Consider the following 20,565-nt stretch of genomic DNA (forward strand, 5'->3'; position numbering starts at 1 on the left):
GACTGTCCAGGACTATGTCGGGAACACAGTCAGGGACTTGGGCAAGAACTGGGAACTGGGTAGAAAACGTACACAGAAAGAGGAGTGCAGTGCTGCCCAGGATCACATAGGAAGTCAGAAGGAGAAAGGGGATCCAAAGGGGAAGTATGTACAAGTGAACAAGATGGCTAAGACACAAAGGATGGGCACTCAAGAGGCAATTTAGCATTCAGGATAACTACACCCAGGATGGACGTGCAGACATATAAGCATATATATATACACACACAACAACCTTAACAATAAAGGGAATGTGAAGTAAAGCACCCGGGAGCTCCACACGATAAGACTGAAGCTTGATAAGTTCCTTACCCACAATTGCTGTTACAGATACTGACTGAAAATTCCCACATATAGGATATGCATGCAAAGGCAGGGTCTGTGGAGCTGATACCTATGGGGATGTTATAAATGTAACTCAAAGACAATACTCACAGTGAGCAAGGAACACCACCTAGGGTGTCAGCTGTGCCCACGGATCCTGGCAATCAAACAGGAACACGGAAGGCAGTAACAGCAAGGGGGTAGAACTAAATGTAAGCACAATCGACAAGGAGCTAGCAAGGAGGAGTGTTTAACAGGAAAGGAAGGAAATCACAGGGCACACTTGGCAGAAAGCAAGTAACAAACATACAAGGTAATAGAAGCAAGACAGCAGGAATAGAAAGACTGTAAACTAGGAACTGGAATCAAGGAAATGGTAAGAAAAGCAGGGACCGGAAAATGATATACAGAACGGGAGGCTGCAAGGGTATACTAGAATAGAGTTGAATCAGGAGTCAAGAAAGCACAGTAGCACTGAAGGCTGTACTAGAGCAGAAACAAGAAATGAGCAAAAGCCCAAAAGTCAAGGTAGCACTGCAGGCAGTGCTAGTTCAGGAACATGAAATTATTATAGCTCAGGAGTCCCGGTAGCACTGCAGGCAGTGCTAGTTCAAGGAAACAGGAAATAGCTACAGCTCAGGAAACAATGAGTCAAGAGAGCACTGCAAGCAGTACTAATTCAGGAACAAAGGAAACTGTGGCAGGTCAGGAACAAGGAATACTGTTGTGTAGTTCCTATATTACCCATACAGGACCTGCACGTTCGGATAACATAAACTGTGGGCTTGGTGGCAGACAGATTCTGTGCACCCCCACTGGGAAATGTTAGCCTATTTGCATTAGCTAGCTCACGGTGCCACTAGTGTCTCCTCTTATCGGGATGAGAATAGTTTCTGACAACCTTAGAACATGACAACCTTATTGAACAGTTGTTAGTCTTGTGTAAAATATATGAGCTGCAACAACCATTAGACAGTAGCAGAGATATATGATTAGCAGTACTGTGAATATAAAGGGATAGTACAGTTCTACCATCTTGCAATGAGCATGAATAAATACATGCATAGAAAATGCAGGATAAAAGTGTGCGTATTCCTACGATGCCTATCTAGATGCACCTAAGTGTACCTAGCATGAGAGTAGGTGTGAAGCCAAGAATCCCTCTAGGTTTTAGTCGAACCCCATTACCTGAAGTGTGAGAATATAGGAGCCCTTCTTGGTCTCGTGTAGGACACCCCGCGAGGAATGTTCAGACCACTGTCAGCTGGAGCGTCTGCATGCAGGAGCCTCAGCGTCTCTGGTCAGTGTGTCAGCCTGGAAGTCTCAGTTCCCTCTGTCTAATACTCGCAAGATGTGCTGCATTTATGCAGAAAGTATCTAGGGCGTCTTTGTCCCTTGTCTCATGTATTAGCCATTGGTGGATTGGAGGATGACATATGGGATGAACCTTGTACGTAGATATGGTGGGATAGGTGATGTAGCCCCTGCCTGGTTTCCAAGAACCTTATGAATATTCATTCATACTGTGTGAGTCTATTGATGAAGTTATAGGACTCTATTGTTTAGGAAAAACCCTCCTTCTGCACCCAGGCTTAGAACTAGGTAAATGTTTAATCCTAAAGGCTCATTACTGTGTAGTATAAGGGAGATAATGTAGGTGGCGGTGTATGATATTACCAGGGCCTATATTAGGGTACCTATATGAAACATAACAATACTAAGGCTCAGGAGTCAAGGTAGCACTGCAGGGAGTGCTAATTCAGGAACAAGGAAAACAGCAGCAGGTCAGGAACAGATGATAACTAAAGCTCAGTACGCAATGGAAACAAAGGATAGCAAAAGCTCAGGGAGCAGTGAAAACAAGGGTCAGTCTCACCGGTACACAGCTACAGTGACTAACATTGGCCTGAACAGAGCTGAGGCTTAAAAGTTAAAAGAGCTCACAGTAATCACATGCATCAGGTGTGAGCAGGCTAGCAGCAGCTACCCACAGGTGAACTGAATTCCTCCACCCATCCTTGGCCTGCAGGGTGGAGACGAAGCAGTGAGCAGGGAATTCTAGGTAACAGAGTGTCAAACATTAGCAGGCAGGCTTTCACAAAACCCGGCATTGGATTGGGAATGAATGACAATTTGCAAGTAGAATCCAAATGACTGGAAGTCATTATATGCATGGATGGGAGGGTCTGTAAGCTTATTAGAACACTGGAGAGCCCCACAATTCAGCCCCCTGGTGGTGGGCAAGAGAATGCAGGGAGCGAGTCGTGTCAACCTTAGGGCATGTTTTCCTATCCTTGGTTTCCAATCTTGATCAGGAGCAGATCTAAAACTATCACATCTCACACACAAGGCTCCTAGGTCACCCCAGTCTGGCACCAGAGGCAGGGTCACAGGAAGACCAGATTATGCCAGCCTGGAGCTCTCACAAAAAGTAATTGTTTCAGTGGCCACTCTAAAGCATAGAAATACTACAGACAACAATGGTCCCCATGTTCCACCTGGCTTGCAACTCATGCAAGGGACACATCTCTTCCAGATATTTTATAGTGCTCAATGACTTATTTCAGAAGGTATCGCCAAAGAGTTCCACTAGTGTCTATTTAAGATGCTTCCACTTGTTAGACCTTTGTCAGCCAGTTGGGAATTCAGTACCATTCAAAGCCAACTGAGGAAGTCTGTTTGAGACCATTAAAAGTGCGCACATTACATTTCTCCCTTGTAAAGTAGTTCTTCTGCTACCTTTTACTTCTGCCCGGAGGATAAGTAAGACACAAACATTTAGGATCAGACACCCATTTCAGAAATGTTTTAAGGACAAAATAGTACTATGCACTAATCTGAAACTTATATCACAGGTGCTGTCAGATGTCTATTTCAGTGAACCAATGGCATTAAAGACATTGTCTAAGAACCCCACACAATGATACAGAAAAGGCCTTACATACTCTCGGCATATGAAGGCCTCTCAAAATTTACAATGACAACAAAAACTTTCAAAACTGATTAACTTTTTGTTTCCTTTGGTCATCTTCAGAGTTGTCAACCCCTATCAAAATAGGAATCTCCAGATGGATAGCAGTAAATTACCTTTTGTCATAGTGTTGCATGGTTTGCATTTACCTTCCTTTTCAGTTCTCGTGTTAACTTAGCCTCATTTTCTAATGGTGCTTTGTACATGTTTCTATCACGAGAATGGCCTTACATACATTTCATCCTGATAGGAATTTACGCCTATTAGTCTGCACAGTTACATCCAGGGTTGCAGAAATTTAGAACATGAGGCATTGTTTTTTGTTTTGTGCTCGCAAAGAGACAACTCTTCTGATTCAGTCTATTTAAAATGCTGTTCTGCACCTTTGTCACAGTTTGAATAGCTTGCTGTTTTATTATATTAACCGTGTCCATGCGGAAGTCAGTGAGAGGTTCACTTCTGCTGAAGTCATCACGGAACGCTGCTGAGATGCAGATCCACTACCCCGACCTTTATCCTGAGAAGGAAGATAGCTTCGCCCTCGGGGGTCCATCTGTGGGTGCACTAATCCTACCTTAGACATACACTACCAAGGTATGGGGTTAGGTCATTCCAAAAGACCGTGCAGATGGGTTCTACCAATATGCTCTCTTTAGCATAGACGCTAGCAATAGATAGGAGTAATATTAGTAACATTAGCAACGTATGAACAAGTACAATGATTGATTTGTTAGTATTTTTTACTATTCTTACAGTGCTCATTGCAATAATATGTTTCATCTTTCTGACAATCGCAGTTCATTTTTTATTTGTGAAGATTAGAGCTTTTCAATACGTGTTTGAAAATGCAATATTGTATCTTTTCTTTGTGACACTTTGGGCATGCATGAGTGACAAACAAAAAGATTAGATTTGTTTCCACAATTTCTTTGGGAATCTGAGAGTCATGTTCTAGGTTACCGACAACATCTATAACTCTGGAGGTTTAGGAGTTTGGATGCGTACTGTGTGCTACCCAAATAGACTAACATTTACTGATTATGTAAGAAGACAGTCTCTGTATTATAACGCTATGTTGTTCTAAACACACAGTCCTACTAGATTAGTAGGAAGCGTATGACAACAGCAAAGTTGGTAATCCTCTCATTGTTACACTAACAGTCCATCCAATCATATACATGGCAGTGATGGCAGCTTTATTGTCTGGAATTGCTTTGTTGGCTATACGCATGGTGTCAACATGGGAAACATGGCGCTCCTTCGCTACATAGTATTGCCTGTATGCAAAAAGGATGTATGTCGTTACAACGCACACTTTTACAACGCATGCACTTACAACGCATTTTTTACAACGCACAATCCATTACAACGCATGACATTACAACGCAGGACACTACAACGCATTTTTAAAAACTACCTTTACAAAGCATTTCCATTACAACGCATACTACCTTTACAACGCATACCATTACAACGCATAATATTAAATTGCATTTAAGGTAAGTATTAGATAGTATAGGGGTAAAAATTACTATTCTAACTCCAGGGGGTGCAACAGTAGGGTAAGTGTTGGATAGTATAGGGTTAAAAATTACTATTCTAACTCCAGGGGGTGCAACAGTAGGGTAAATGTTGGATAGTATAGGGGTAAAAATTACTATTCTAACTCCAGGGGGTGCAACAGTAGGGAAAGTGTTGGATAGTATAGGGGTAAAAATTACTATTCTAACTCCAGGGGGTGCAACAGTAGGGTAAGTGTTGGATAGTATAGGGGTAAAAATTACTATTCTAACTCCAGGGGGTGCAACAGTAGGGTAAGTGTTGGATAGTATAGGGGTAAAAATTACTATTCTAACTCCAGGGGGTGCAACAGTAGGGTAAGTGTTGGATAGTATAGGGGTAAAAATTACTATTCTAACTCCAGGGGGTGCAACAGTAGGGTAAGTGTTGGATAGTATAGGGGTAAAAATTACTATTCCAACTCCAGGGGGTGCAACAGTAGGGTAAATGTTGGATAGTATAGGGGTAAAAATTACTATTCTAACTCCAGGGGGTGCAACAGTAGGGTAAGTGTTGGATAGTATAGGGGTAAAAATTACTATTCTAACTCCAGGGGGTGCAACAGTAGGGTAAGTGTTGGATAGTATAGGGGTAAAAATTACTATTCTAACTCCAGGGGGTGCAACAGTAGAGTAAGTGTTGGATAGTATAGGGGTAAAAATTACTATTCTAACTCCAGGGGGTGCAACAGTAGGGTAAGTGTTGGATAGTATAGGGGTAAAAATTCCTATTCTAACTCCAGGGGGTTCAACAGTAGGGTAAGTGTTGGATAGTATAGGGGTAAAAATTACTATATTATGCGTTGTAATGGTATGCGTTGTAATGGTAGTATGCGTTGTAATGGAATGCGTTGTAAAGGTAGTTTTTAAAAATGCGTTGTAGTGTCATGCGTTGTAATGTCATGCGTTGCAATGGATTGTGCGTTGTAAAAAATGCGTTGTAAGTGTAGTGCGTTGTAAAAGTTGCGTTGTAAAGGTTGTTCCCCATGCAAAAATGTCCAGAGAGTCTGTGATAGTGAAAGTAGTTCGATAGCATCTGTATCAACAGGGGAGACTTTTCAGCAATATATGTTTAAAATATTTTGGTATAAAGGCGTTCTTTGTATGCAAGTTGTTTTATTAATGATTAGGTGCTGCCTTCTACTGGAGACCAATCAAGTGACTTACCTGTAATTTCAGTTCTCCAGAGTTGATATCTTTCATAGATTCTCATGTGACCCACCATGATCTCTGTCTGAACTCGCCTCATACCTTTCACAGTGGTGCTATATCTGAGATATGGTGGCCTCTGGGGGAGTGATGTTTAGGGTGGTAGAAGTTGATTTGCTGAATTTGGGTCATTAGCTATGAGGTTCTTTGGTTACTTCATTGACAATGTTAACAAGACTTTCTGGCCTTATTAAAAGATACTGCTATTTAAAGGTTGCAGTATGACTTCCATCTCAACAACAGGACATGATTCATGCTTAGGATTCTATGAAAGAGGCCACTACTGGGGAACTGCACTTACAGATAAGTAATCTGTTCCTTTTGAAAACCTTCTTAGTACTTTTCTGACCCATAACTATAAGAATGTCATTAACCCATGGGTTAGGTCATTGGGCCTCTAAAGTTAAACCCTGTGGGCCTGACTCACAAAGATAAACTTACACTATTGTGTACGTTTATGATGGTTTGCTATTAATAAATGTGTTTGACTAATAGTATATTTACAACTGCAAAGTCTCTGCGCATAAAAAGATACTACTGTCCTATCTATTTATGTGTGGAGACACCATACATTTGTCTATAGCAAACAATTATAAATTTGCACAAAAGTTTAGGTTTACTTTTGTGACTCAAGCCCTAAGTATTTGATATTGGGGCTTGAGCCTGAAGGCCTTGTTATTAGTTTGCTTCAAATGTTTGAACTCCAGCACAGAAAGTGGTTTTAAATGTTAATTTTGTGTGACAAAACCCTTCGAATAAACTGTTACTGATAATTTATGTTTTATTTTCCCATTACTGTCTCTCAACTAAAAAGGTGTCATTTGCTCAGCTGTTGTAACCTACAAACCAGACCAGCTTCCACCAGAGAACTCAGCCTTCCTGGAACGCAGCTTTGTCTGCCGATTCCGTTGCCTGTTGGATAACTCATCTGGATTCCTGGTAAGTTTCCTGGAACACTCGCATATCTTCCTTGTCTTTCTGCTAAATCACTTTTCTTCCACATCACAGGTAGGAAGAGGAACACAGCTGAATTCATCAAACAATGCTGGTGAAGATGTATGCCTTCTTGACGTTTAATGCCATTACATTGTGAGCCAATAGAGTAGTCGCTGTGGCTGCAGATAGTGTGCGTGTATAAAGGTTAGCACAGAGAGATACGTCGAAAGCGACATAGGATAGCCTTGCATTCCAGCCATCTTGTTTGCCCGCATGGAGCAGCTGTACTTGCTGTGGTGGGACTACATCCAACAGCTTTCTTTGCTGTACAGGGCCTCACCAGGCACAGGAGCGCTATATAAACATCAGAGGTGTCCCACAGCATGGGACGTGTGTGAATGGGCCTGAGCGAAGACCGGGCCAAGAGCTGGCCCGTCTTCACTCGTCGACAGCCGGATGAGGCTGAGCCGGGCCTGCCCTCTTGGCCCTGGCTCCTGGCCACTGCAGATAAGTACGACGTTTGCATTTCAATCGTTACTCATAAGTGGCTGGATTTTGTGTCTTAGAAGTAAGTGGGCTAAGCTACCTCATTTCATTGAACTATATCAGTTAGCTTGCTGTTTTTGTCCCTATGCTGCCCGGTAGGGGACTAGTGGAAATGGAACTGGTTTTCCATCTTAAGGTGCGTTGTTGGACCATTTGTTACTAAGGGTAAGCACAAGACTAAAGTGCAAAGCCAGCAGTAGACACGCATAGCTCCATGAAACGTACCATCATTGATTCTTTTTTAGCGTGTGCTGTGGGAGTTATATCTAAAGAAACAGAATTGGCAGAGTGTCGCTTATCCCTGGGCATGGCTAGGTCAGATGAACACGTGGTGCCTATTGAGGATATTGAACCAACCCAGATTAGATAAAGAGCGGGAGCTAGTGGAGAGGTATACTACTAGTATCACTTTGGTTTTGGACAATTCTATTAATTATCAGCCTCCTCCTGTGTCTATGGCAGTTCCTTCTCCATTGTCCTCTACCTCTCTAGATCACTCACCTGCAGCAAAACACAAAAAGAAGATTCGAAAGGCTGTATTTGTTAGTCCATGCCCCCTTGACTTCCTTGTTTGTTCTGGAGCTGCTAGTCATCCTATTACCTTGGACAAATCTCTCTGGACCTCATTTTGGAGCAAATTAACAGCTACCATTAATGACTTATTGTTGCCTGTTAGAGAGACGTTGGATAGGTTGGAGGGCGAAATTGGAAATGTTATTTTGTTTTGGCAGAAATTGACAAATGTGAACATATTAAATGCTAGTGTTTTTGAATCTTCTTCATCAAATACTGGGCAGGGTAATTTTGTGATGGCTACGGTTCAAACTAGGGTATGTCCTGCTCTGGGACAGCCCCCCCCCCCCCAAGAATCCTGTGGTTGAGGGATACAGGGCTTTCTGTGAGGACATCCCTTACGGTTCAACCCTACTTGAATCAACCATATCCCTCTGGCACACAGTCTCAGCCATTAGTAGTGGACCATACTGATTCTAATGACCAAATGAACCCATTTGACCTTATAAAGATTAATCTCCCCAAAGTCTGCTGTCCTAATGTGGCTGTTTTGGTTGATGTTACCCCTTTAAAACCTGGTGCTATTGAAACCCCTGAATCCTTGAAGAACATGGTTTTGCACTGGATTAGTTCTAATTGTATATTTCCATCTGATAGAGCTCACCAGATTATGTTGACATGGAGAGTGGGATAGATTGGGCCCTTAACAAAAAATGTCAAGGGGAATTGCGTAGTCATTAATTTTCAACACCCTAGCTTTGTTGGGTAAATTTTTGCAAGGGCAATGCCGCCCTCCCCGTTTGTTCAGAATATGGCTTTATTCCCCTTAGGTTTTTTTTATCGTCATTTATGGATTTCTGTACAACCGTACAATGCTATATGGAACTTAATGCGAGTGCCATGGCCTAAACCTCTTGTTCCCACCCCTTCGGTTGTGTCTAATAGGTACCAAGATAATGATTGACTCAGTTGCAGGAAGCATCATGAATCGAGGTGTGGTGGAGATAATCTTGGGGGCACTCTGATGGTTTCTCTCGTTGATTCACCTAATGTTGAAGTTCTAAGCATTTCTGGGATGGATCATGGCAGTGGTCTCCAGTTTTGGTAAATACAGGCCTATTGATAAGAACACCAATGTTAATCCTAGTCCAGAATGCCTACACCCCTCTGTGTCCATTATGGATCATATTAATCACACCCTGGATGGGTGCCATAAATTTGTAACATGGAACGTGGGTGGGTTAAAAAAATAAGTTAGGAAATATCGACAGAATTAATACTATATCTGGATTCGATGTTATTTGTATTCAAGAAACTTTGTGCACTAACCCGGTATATGTGTACGGGGTTTCCTCCCACTTCCTGGGTGCGATGCCCTCCCAAGCCGGACGGGCTAAAGGAGGGCTTCAGATTCTCATTTCCAACGAGCTTCCTGTTACTGTTAAAAAGGCTCCCTCGATGGGTCCACACTCCCAACTGCTGTGGTTAAGTATTAAAGGGGGACACAATATGGTGTTAGTAAACTTTTATAATAATATTTTTGATGCTACACGTAGTTGAGTGGGTAAAGCACTTGACCATGGTCTCGAAGATTTTCTACACCCTATCCACTCTGACTTTGAATTATTATGGGCAGGCAACTTCAATATTCAGGCCTGCACCTTACCTGCAACATGTGTGTGTGGTTATATTAACCAGGAGCGGGTGGGATTTGTTAATTTTTGCCATAATGAGTATTGAGATGTTTTGATCTCTATAATTTCGAAGTATGATTTGCAGTGTGAACGTGATGTCGATGGGGAGCACATTCTAATATTTATTGGAAGAAATTTCTCCACTGTTATTGACAATGTATTGGTATCTACCTATATAAATGGTCTGTGTGGCACCCCTAGCATTGCACGGTCTGTACTAAGTGACCATAACCCTATCATACTACGATTCCGTTTTTGAGACAAGAAATGCAAATCGTTTTCCCTAATTAACAATGTTACTTCTAATAGGCCTAATGGTGTACGAATTAAGTGGGCTGGCATCAATCCTAATAGCTTTCTACAAAAAATAGAATCTAAAACTTTTATTGAAATAAGTTACTGTTTACAGGATGATGTTTCCTCTAATCTGTTGATTGATCATTTTAATTCCATTATCGGTTCTATTAAGTCACTCTTGACCCGCTTTCTGAATATCACACGGAAAGTAATAGGGGATGGTTTGATCACACTTGTACTCAGGCCTCATGGTCCCTGAAACAGGCCTTATGCAGTTCCCCCAGGATACTACGGTTATTAGTGTCTTTGCCAACAATATAGACAGGCCCTTGCTGCTAGGAAGAAAAAACTACAGAAAGAGGCATGGGGAAAATTGGCCTTAGCTGCGGAAACCAAGGATACTAAATTATTCTGGGATACGGTCAAATCACCTTTCTTAATAACACTACTGTCCCTGAGTTCTGTTCTTTCGTTTGGGGTGATGCTTGGGTGGCACATTTCACAGAGATTGTTAAGCAGAGCAATAGGGACAGTAAAGTAGTTGTGTGGGGGTGCATAGATGGGTTTCCCATCCTTTGGATATTACTATTGACGAGGATCTTTCAGCCTAGGAGGCTAAAGCCTAATGTAGCTGCTGTTGATACGATTCCACATTCCTGAGTTATTTCTATAATTGTTTCTATCCACAAAAAAAGGGTGCTAAATCAGATCCTAAAAACTATCACCCTATTTTACTCTTGGACTGCTCAGCGAAAGTAATGAGTGGGATCCTATTGATGAGATTGAAGTAATGGGCACACAAATATTCTAGTTCATCTCCATTACACTTCGGTTTTAGAAAGGATTTGGGTACCATTAAGCAATGTATCAACCTGGAATTGTTGATTGGGAAATGCACTAGCGCCAAGTCAGATGTTCTTTATCTTTGTTCTGCAGATTTAAGCAGTACCTTCAATTTGGTTGACCATTCTATTCTTTGATCATTGTTGATTTCCCTTGCTGCCCCCAGACCAATCATAGGTTTCCTTTCCTTTCTTTATGAGAATTTATCCTGCAAAGTTTGTTTTGGGCTCCATGGCGGCAAATGTTCGTCCATCTTTGAAGTGGGATGGGCATTCGACAAGGGTGCACTTTTGCCATGTTATTGTTCTCACTTTTTATCAATGGAGTGGATAATTTTTACAGTTCTTGCAAGCCGATGCTCCCTGTACCGCCAGGCATTCCATACCAGTATTGTTATATGCTGACGACGCCCTATTGTTATCTAAGAGGCCGGTTGGCTTTCATAAATTGGTGAGTGCTTTTGGCGAGTTTCTGTTTTCCAAAGAAATGGCGATTAACAAATCAGAAACTTTTACTATGGTTTGTGGGTATAAATCAAAACAATGTTGAACCTTTTTTTATTGACAACACCCCTATTACCAAAGTAAATTCATTTTGCTATTTGAGGGTATTATTTACAGGTAATGGTTCCTGGGCACAACATATTTTAAATACCAAAGCCAAAATGAGCAGAATTTCTCAATGAACCTTTAGGTTTCCATCCAAAGTAGGTAGTTGACCCATTAGAGAAATGGCGGATATATATAAGGCTAGAGGGGTGACTACTGCCACATACGGGGCTGGCCTCTGTGGTTATGCTTCCATTCATCCCTACAAGTTAAGGAAAATAGCTTTCTAAAATGGTCATCATGTGTACCTGCTTCAGCGTCGTCTGTGATTGTACAGCAGGAGGTCGGCCTGCAGTATCTGGAGGATATATTACTGGCAAGACCCTTGTTACTATGGTTTTCTTTATGGGCAAAGGAGGAAAACAGCTTTACTAAATCAATCATTTATGACTGTTTAACCTTGGATAGCGTTTCATGTATCCCTTGGTTAGCCTATATTAATTTCTCTTTTAGTATGATGTTTACATTATCCATGTGGTCAGACCCCACCCAGGTGTTATCACTCACTAAACAGATTATTAAAGGAACGTTTTGCAGTATATATTTGACCAGTATTATGACCATCAATAGGATGAAATCGACGGTTGCTCTCTATATGTCACTGGATCCAGAAGAGGGCTGTAAAAGTTATTTATCTTGTGTCCCTAATATGCATCACCGTTTTGTCTTGACAAGACTTAGATTTGGTGTTATGTACCAATTTGTGGCTTTTCTAAACATGAAATCTTGTCCCTTAGGTACGATCCCTTGCCCATGTGACAGTCGGAGTAAGAAAAGTAGGCTTCATTTTTTGCTGTTCTGTAACTTTTATTTGTATTTTAGGCGTTCTCATCTTGAACCCATTCTTGTTGCTCAGGACAGTAGCTCTTATAAAGTTGCCATAAACTATTTGCTTGCACTAAATGAACCCTTGGTGTGCTATAATATCGCACTTTTTATTCTGAAGGCAATTAATGTGAGGAAAAGTGTTATGTATTAGCGGGTCCTTGATTTTAAAGTTATGTAATGGTTTTATGAGATGGTGGACTATTATGTGGATATAAAGAAATGTTTACATTGTATCTATTATATGTTTTATGTTCTTTTATGGCTGTTCTGAAGTAGCCGTTAAAGTTTTATGAACCGAACCAACATAGGATGTAATCATAGACTATAATGACTTGAGGGTTTACCCTGCAGGAGACCAAGTATTAGACAATGGTTTGTCTAAGAACTGGCATGATTCTAACCAGAAGATGTTAAAATTGTTCCTGGGGTTTATCCCATGCCACGAGTTCACCTGAACTTCCTGCGCAGAGCCTAACAACTAAATAGCTTTGTAAAATGTTTGAAAGGTTGGCAACTGATGATCTTCCAGCTGTATATGAACGTCCTTTATCTCTTTAGCATTACATTTTAATACAGCCATACATTTTGATAAATTGGTTAAAGGGAGTATAGGTGCCATCTGAAACTTGCTGTATTAAGGCTAACATGGTTGGAAATAAGCTTTGCAAGCCCTGCAGATTGCAGACCTCTCAAGGCATCCAAATGCATTTTACATGTAAAATCGACAAACTTACTATTTGGGATTGCAAGGAACTTCTTTTCTCGCTTTCTTTGACAACAAAGTTTACTTAGTCTGGAGCACTTATTTATCGTCCACCAGGCACTTCTAGTGATTGGTGTGCTATTACAGCCTTATAGCCCACCATAGCGGGCTATCCCGGCTATTAAAGGTCCGCTGCAGTGTTAAAGGCCCCAGCCGAAGGCGAGGGACTTTAACAAGGCAGCGGGACTTTAATAGCCGGTATAGCCCAGCTACGAAGAGCTATAAGGCTATTAGAACATTCTGCCACTAGAGGGTAGAATGCTCTAACAAATTAAACGAAGGCTTTAGGGAGCGTGAGGGGATTGAAATTCCCTCAGGCTCCCTGGAGCCTTTGTTCACAGCCGCAACTGTGAATAAAGAAGCATTGGAATGTTGGAGCTCCGGGCTCATACCAGCCATTATAAGCCCGGAGCTACTCCATTGTTTTAAATGGAGCTTCCAACATTCCACTGTTCTAATATAGCCTTATAGCCCACCATAGCGGGCTATACCGGTTATTAAAGGCCAGCTCCAGCGTTTGACAAGGGACTTTAACAAGGTAGCTGGACTTTAATAGCGGTATAGCCCAGCACAGAAGGGCTATAAGGCTATTAGAACATTCTGCCACTAGAGTGCAGAATGTTCTAACAAATAAAACAAACGCTTTAAGGCCACAGCTGTGAACAAAGAAACATTGGAATGTTGGAGCTCCGGCCTTATACCAGCCATTATAAGCCCGGAGCTACTCCATTGTTTTCAATGGAGCTTTCAACATTCTAATGATCTGATATTATGGAATGTCTTTCTCCTGCAATCTCCAAATTGCAAATTTCACAATTTTGGGAGATCTAAATATTACTTTAGATGATAAAACCTGTAGTATCACCACTACCTTGATTGACGACTTTAGGGCCCTGGACATCTAGCTGATTAATAATTGCCCTGCTCAGAAAGCCGTACTTTTGCTGGATCCTGTTCTCTAACAATCTGAGGAATCTGCATTCCGATTCTTTTTTACCTGTGATATGGTCCGACTATTTTGCAGTCAATTTTTCTCACTTAGTAGATGGAAATCCAAAGAAATGTAAGAATCATCCAGTCTCCTCTAATAGGAGCTGGTCTAATCTGGATGTTCCCTTGTAGAATGCTGTTCTTGAAGCTAATCGCTAACTGCTGTGCAATTCAGTGGGATTTGATACTCTCACAATAGATCTCTGGCTCAGGTCCTCATTAGAAACTGTAATCTCTACCTCCGACAAAAAGCACCATAGAATTCTTCCTCTGGCTCCATGGTACAATGACTCCTGGTACCAAAAGACAAAGTTTTGTAAACATCTTGAGAGGATGTGGCGCAAAACCTACAGTAATGAAGAAAAGGAAGTTTATAAAACTGCTCTAAAATCTTATCAAAAATCTTGTCATGAGGCTAGCCTAGGGCCTTGTTTTACATGAGCAAAATTGTTGCTACTCAAAACTGCCCTAAAACTGTTTTTCATGTAGTTAAAATCCTCTCTGACCCCACCAGTATCGCACCTGTCACTCCTCTCTCTCAACCTCAATGTGATGAAATAGCGCACTTAAAAAAAAAACTCTTGTCCCCCCTCAGCAATTCTTGGGAAGATCTCGTATTCAGATAACCCATTTACTAAATCTGTCTTTGGTCTCCCTCTTATGGAAAAAACCTAATTTGGATCCTCCTATTTGGTCTAATTATAGACCTGTATCTTTGTCACCCATTTTTGCTAAGGTGTTGGCGAAACATGCAAAACAACAACGCACAGTGTACACAGAACTCAATGGTTTCCTCCACCCTTCCTAATCTGGGTTTTGTGCAGGTCATAGCACCTAATAAGCTATTCTCTGTGTCACTGACATTCCTGAGACACCAATTGGATAATGGTTGAGCTGCTGCACTGATTCAATTGGATCTCAGTGCAGCATTTTTTTCTGGAGCTTTATATGGCGCGAACTTGACCCGAAGGTATTGGGTATCAGAGCGATTTACATTAGCACCAGTTGCGTTACACAAGGACATATTCATTTTTGTTAGGCACGGGGAGATTAAGTGATGTGCCCAGAATCACACGATGTTGAGTATCATTGCTGAGACTCAAACCCAGATTTGAGGTCGAACCCCCTAGCCGCTAGACCACATCCTCTCCCCATTTGATACAGTAAATCCAGTTACGGCTGGTGTTCAGGGGCGAGATGGGCATTCCCCTGCCACCCTGTGGGAGTAAAAAAAGTGAGATGGAACACGAGTAGGTAGCAATAAATTGTGCTGGCTGCTCGGTGAACAAGTATGTGTAAATCTGGGTTTTTCTTCGAGGGGGTGGAGGAGGATGGCCCTTGGCTCTGCGCATGTCTTGGCTGGGTGAGGCTCTCTTCAACCTGGAGCCAGAAAGCAGGGCAGTGACCACACACTGGTGGGCGCTGTCTGTGTATGACTGCCAGAATAGCGTTTGACCTTGAGCGTTATTTCCATAGCCCAAGGAGGAATCAGAAGCTCTCTATTAATTTCAATGGCTGGGGGCGGAGCAGTCTGGCTGAGACCCAGGCAGCAACAGTTGTTTATTTTGAAAATGATTGGTGGTCTGCGGGAGAAGTCGAAATCCATCAGTTTCCAGTTCCTTCCAAGCGGAGGCTGGTTCCACGCTGTCTGTAGTCCAGTCACAAGGAGCTCAGCGCGAGAACATTCCATTGGTGACAGGGATGTGGAATCTCTATAGCCCGACGCCCAGGACATATTGTTTGGGATCAAGGGCAACAAGCTTTCATGTGTATTTTGTCCTTGGGACGAGTAGGCCCAACCCACTACAGCACAAACCCTATGGCTGCCAGTTTACAGTACCACATTATGGATCAGGGCAATGTCTGCAGTTAAAGTAATATTTGTGTCCATGTGTTAATGCTCTTCAAACTTGTATTTACGGTTCATTAATGCAAAGACTTAAGTTTTAGGGTTAGCACTCTAAGTAAATGTTGTAAGCTCGGACTGCACTACTGACAGTTGTTCCAGTGTAAAAATGTGTACACACGTTTTCAAAGTTTCTCAGTATGTGGCCATGTATAATGCTCCCAGAATGCTCTCTGTTTAGATGCAATTATTTGCAGAAGCTTGAAAGCAATATTGATGATTTTTTGCGATCAAAATAAAGTGTCCACAAAAATACAAGTAGGAAAAAATACATTTCACTAACCTACTTTAAACTTTTAGGTATGATTTCATTGCAGCATAATTTAGCAAATGTGTTGATGATGCTAGTATTCCCAAAAATATTAATAATAGAAAATCAGTATAACCAGTTTCATAAAGATTATGGGAAACATAAAAATAAACAAGCATTGGCAAATCCAGTAGATCTGAAATTGGCGGATGTATGTCATTACATCGCATACTAATACCACGCATGCCATTACAACGCGGGTATTAGTACGCAATGTCAATGACAACGACATGCCATTACAATGCAAATTTTTACCACGAGTATGCCTGTACCACGCATGCCATTACAACGCAAAGGCATGCGTGGTAAAGCTATACTTGTGGTGAAAGTTTGCAAGGTAAGTAACTACCCTACCCCTACACAACTCTCCCCCGCCCCCCAGTCCTCTCCCTACAATAACACTACACTGCCCTGCACGACCCCATGACACTCCACTAAAACACTACACTACACACTACAACACCACAACACTACCCTAAACCCTAATGCACTACAATACTCAAACACTACAACACTACCCTAAACCCTAAAACACAACACTTCTAAAACTCTACAACAGTATCCTAAACCCTAAAACACTACAACACTACCCTAAACCCTAGAACACTACACTACACAAACACTACTACACTACCCTAAACCCTAAAACACTACACTACCCTAAATCCTAAAACACTACACTAGACAAACACTACAACACTACCCTAAACCCTAAAACACTACACTACACAAACACTACTACACTACCCTAAAACCCTACATTACCCTAAACTCAAAAACACTACCCTACCCTAAATCCTAAAACACTACACTACACAAACACTACAACACTACCCTAAACCCTAAAACACTACACTACTCAAACACTACTACACTACCCTAACCCCTAAAACACTACACTATCCTAACCCCTATAACACTACACTACCCTAAACCCTAAAACAGTACACTACACAAACACTACTACACTACCCTAAACCCTAAATCACTACACTAAGCAAACACTACTACACTTCCCTAAACCATAAAACACTACACTACCCTAACCCCTAAAATACTACACTACTCAAACACTACAACACAACCCTAAACCCTAAAACACTACACTACATAAACACTACTACACTACCCTAAACCCTAGTACACTACACTAAACAAACACTACAAAACTACACTACACTACACAAAACACACTAAAACGTTATAAAAAAAACACACAACACAAACATTACAACACTAATTTTACACTTCCCTAAACCCTACAAAAGTAACCCCCACCCCAAGCGCAAACCCCCTTACCTCTCTCCTCTCCAGTGTCACCGTCTCTGCTCCCGGTTCCTGCTTCCTCCTTCCTGCTTGGTGCACGTCGTTGTGAGGAAACAGCCTCAGTTTCCTCACAATGACTTGGATAGCCGCCGCTGCCATTACACATTATATTGCATGCATTGTAAAAGCGCATGCGATGTAATGGTATGCGTGGTTTTTACCATGCGTTGTAACATCACATGCATTGTAACGCATGAGATGTAATTGCAACGCGTGGTCAAAACCGCGTTATAATGGCTGTTCCCCAAAATTGGCAATCAGCCTTTGGTTTGGTCAGTGCATCATTTGTTTTAGCATGGTTTCTGTAAAACCTTATTGGTGTGGGAGCTGCCGGGCCCTCACCATTTTGAAAAAAATTGGCAAAAGCAATAATTGCTTTTGGTCTCAAAAAGCACACATTGCCACAGTAGTTCCTGCCACGGAACAAAACTACTTTGTGTGCTCATATGCTTCTTGTAAAACAGCAGAATGCTATCACTCACAGTGAATCCAGCCTATAGACAGAGAGAAAGAGATGGAATTTTAATAAACACAAAAGGTCATGGTTAACACCAGACCTAATTGGGGTCCCAATTATTAAAGAAAGTATCAAATGTGCACCCGTGGTATATGTTCTTGCATTAAGTGCAGATATGCGGCTTTCATTAATTCACAAGAATTTACAGAAGTAGGACAAGAAATAGTACTCCTAGAAAATATTTGTGAACTGCATTTTTGCATGAGCAAATATGCAGGTGTAGATTTTCTCATGCGATAATCTGAGTATTTGCAAGTTCACTTTCCCTCCAACCACTTTTTTCACAACCCTGGAAGAAGTTTTACTTCTGCCATTGTCAGGAGTACATTTCCAACCTTTCTCTGCATGCGAAAAGATTGAAAAAGAGTTGGTGAAAACTCTTAAAACATGCAAGTTAATAGGTTTGCACAGACTCAGAAGGGCAGTCCAACCCTGGAACTATTGCTTACCACTACCTTCAGCCCCAGTATGCAGATCTGCGGAAACATGGCAACCTAATGGAATTGCTAGTATTCAAACCCTACTATGATATGAGCCCTGGCATAATCAGAAAGGCTATATCAGAGCTCTTATATGAGATTGCTGCCATAATCTGTTGTCGCATTACATGGCACAAAAGGGACAAGAGGATTTTGCTCCAGGACAAGTAGATTTATGAAGGAACATGCCCCATGGACAAGTAGATATTTTATTAAATTACATATTGCTTAGTGAGTTACATACTATGCCATAAAAATCAAGGAAGACGATTTTAAAATGACCGAGTACTCTCCATGGCTTTTATTCTTCAACTGCTCTGCTGTCGGAGGTAAAGGTAATTTAGTTAAGACGGGTCATATGTATGTGTAGAAATCATGAAATGCAAGGCCTTGCTACCATGCGTCCTTGGCTTCTTCTACCAGATGGACAGCTAACGGAAAGTGAAGACATTGTTTTGCTGCTTGTAACGATTGCAAGGCATCTGTCACCACAGGCTCATGGTTCGAGTGGGTGCTGTAGTCACAGACCGCAGTTTTCCAAACTGCTTACATGCAAGCTATAGCACATACGATTTGTAACCTAGTTTATGCCAATTGGAGAAATTGTGCAAACTCTCATTGGTACGTTAAATCTCTTATGCAGACTTTATTCCATTCTGTAAAATGAATTAGTTAGACCCTGTCCACTTCAGTACACCAAACCTGAAAACCTGAGTCTCTGATACTTGATTGCAAAGTCTGCATTAACCTGTAGATCAGGGGGGGGCGTGGCCGAGCCAGCAACTAAGATGGCCACCTGACTCGAGAACTCCGGAGCCGTCATAGCAAAATTTTCATCAGCTGTCACAGATATGCTCTGAAGTGGTCCCCCAAGTAATTGCTGGAGTTTCCGGGGATGTGAGTCATCGTTTGCCCCAACAGCAGCGACTGGACGGACCCATGGAGCATAGACCCAGACGCTGCGTTTCTGAGCCTGACACGGCCCTTGGATGCCCCAAGTGGACAGGGGACTCCGGTGAGCCTAAGGGCAGAGCTCGGAACGCACTGGCGCGCTGGAGTGTGCCGTGCTTGCGGTGCCCTTTCGGCAGTGGTACTGGGCGCAGCGGGACTCAGGCTGCCTTGCAATTGCCATCGATACCACCGCCCCGTGAGCCACACAGGCGGGAGTTAACGAAATGGTAATGGAGGCGGCAGTTATCGTCAGAGTTTGATTGCGGTAAGGAACACTTTACGTAGGGGGTTTGCTGCATCACGTCACATCAGGCATTGTTTCCCCTCCGGAACACGGATGTTTGCCGGCAGCTCTATCTCCCAAACACATGTGAAGCTTACATCATTCCATGTGTAATGACTTCCGGTGACCGGATTAGCCTTAATTATGCATGCTCATTAACGCTGCTTCCACCTGCACACAGCTGATCTACTGGTTGTTTGTCTGATTGCTTAGTACTTGCCTCTGATCCACACTGCGCTGACAAAATCTGCCACAAATAAGCACGACCTCTGAATAAACTCTGCTCATACCTGCAGTGCTGGGGCAATTTAGACCTATAGACTGCGTCTTGACTCGGCTGACTGCGCACAATGCATATTAGTGATCCCAACACAGGCAAATACTCCCCCAGGGTCTCTATCTCGCCTCTGGGACTACACAATGGGCCGCACTGACCCCAAGCAGCGGCAGTTGAATTTTGAGGGTGGGAAGACCCCAAGGCGAGAGGAGACTGATGGCGCCACCGAACCAGAAGAGAGCCAGCTTGAGGGTGCGGCAGCCATTATGGCCAAACTTAGAGCGGGTTTCCAATCAATCGACACCCGCTTGGAAACTCACCAACCGCCTCGATGATATCAATGGCTGCTTAGAGTCACAGGACACCCGGATTGACAAAGCAGATTACCGGCTCTCT

At 42.3% G+C, this 20,565-nt stretch overlaps 1 protein-coding gene across 1 annotated transcript in view; it reads left to right on the plus strand.

Annotated features, from left to right (window-relative positions):
- The window catches only part of LOC146861089 (aryl hydrocarbon receptor-like), an 867,902-nt gene that overhangs the window by 723,085 nt on the left and 124,252 nt on the right, over positions 1 to 20,565 (plus strand). Inside the window, exon 6 of the mRNA XM_085645144.1 lies at positions 6,917 to 7,041. Within this exon, the coding sequence (XP_085501270.1) occupies positions 6,917 to 7,041 (125 nt within the window). The remainder of the gene's footprint in view (positions 1 to 6,916; positions 7,042 to 20,565) is intronic.

Source organism: Triturus cristatus, chromosome 3_1 (assembly GCF_964204655.1).
Source record: "Triturus cristatus chromosome 3_1, aTriCri1.1, whole genome shotgun sequence".
Classification (NCBI taxonomy): Eukaryota; Metazoa; Chordata; class Amphibia; order Caudata; family Salamandridae; genus Triturus; species Triturus cristatus.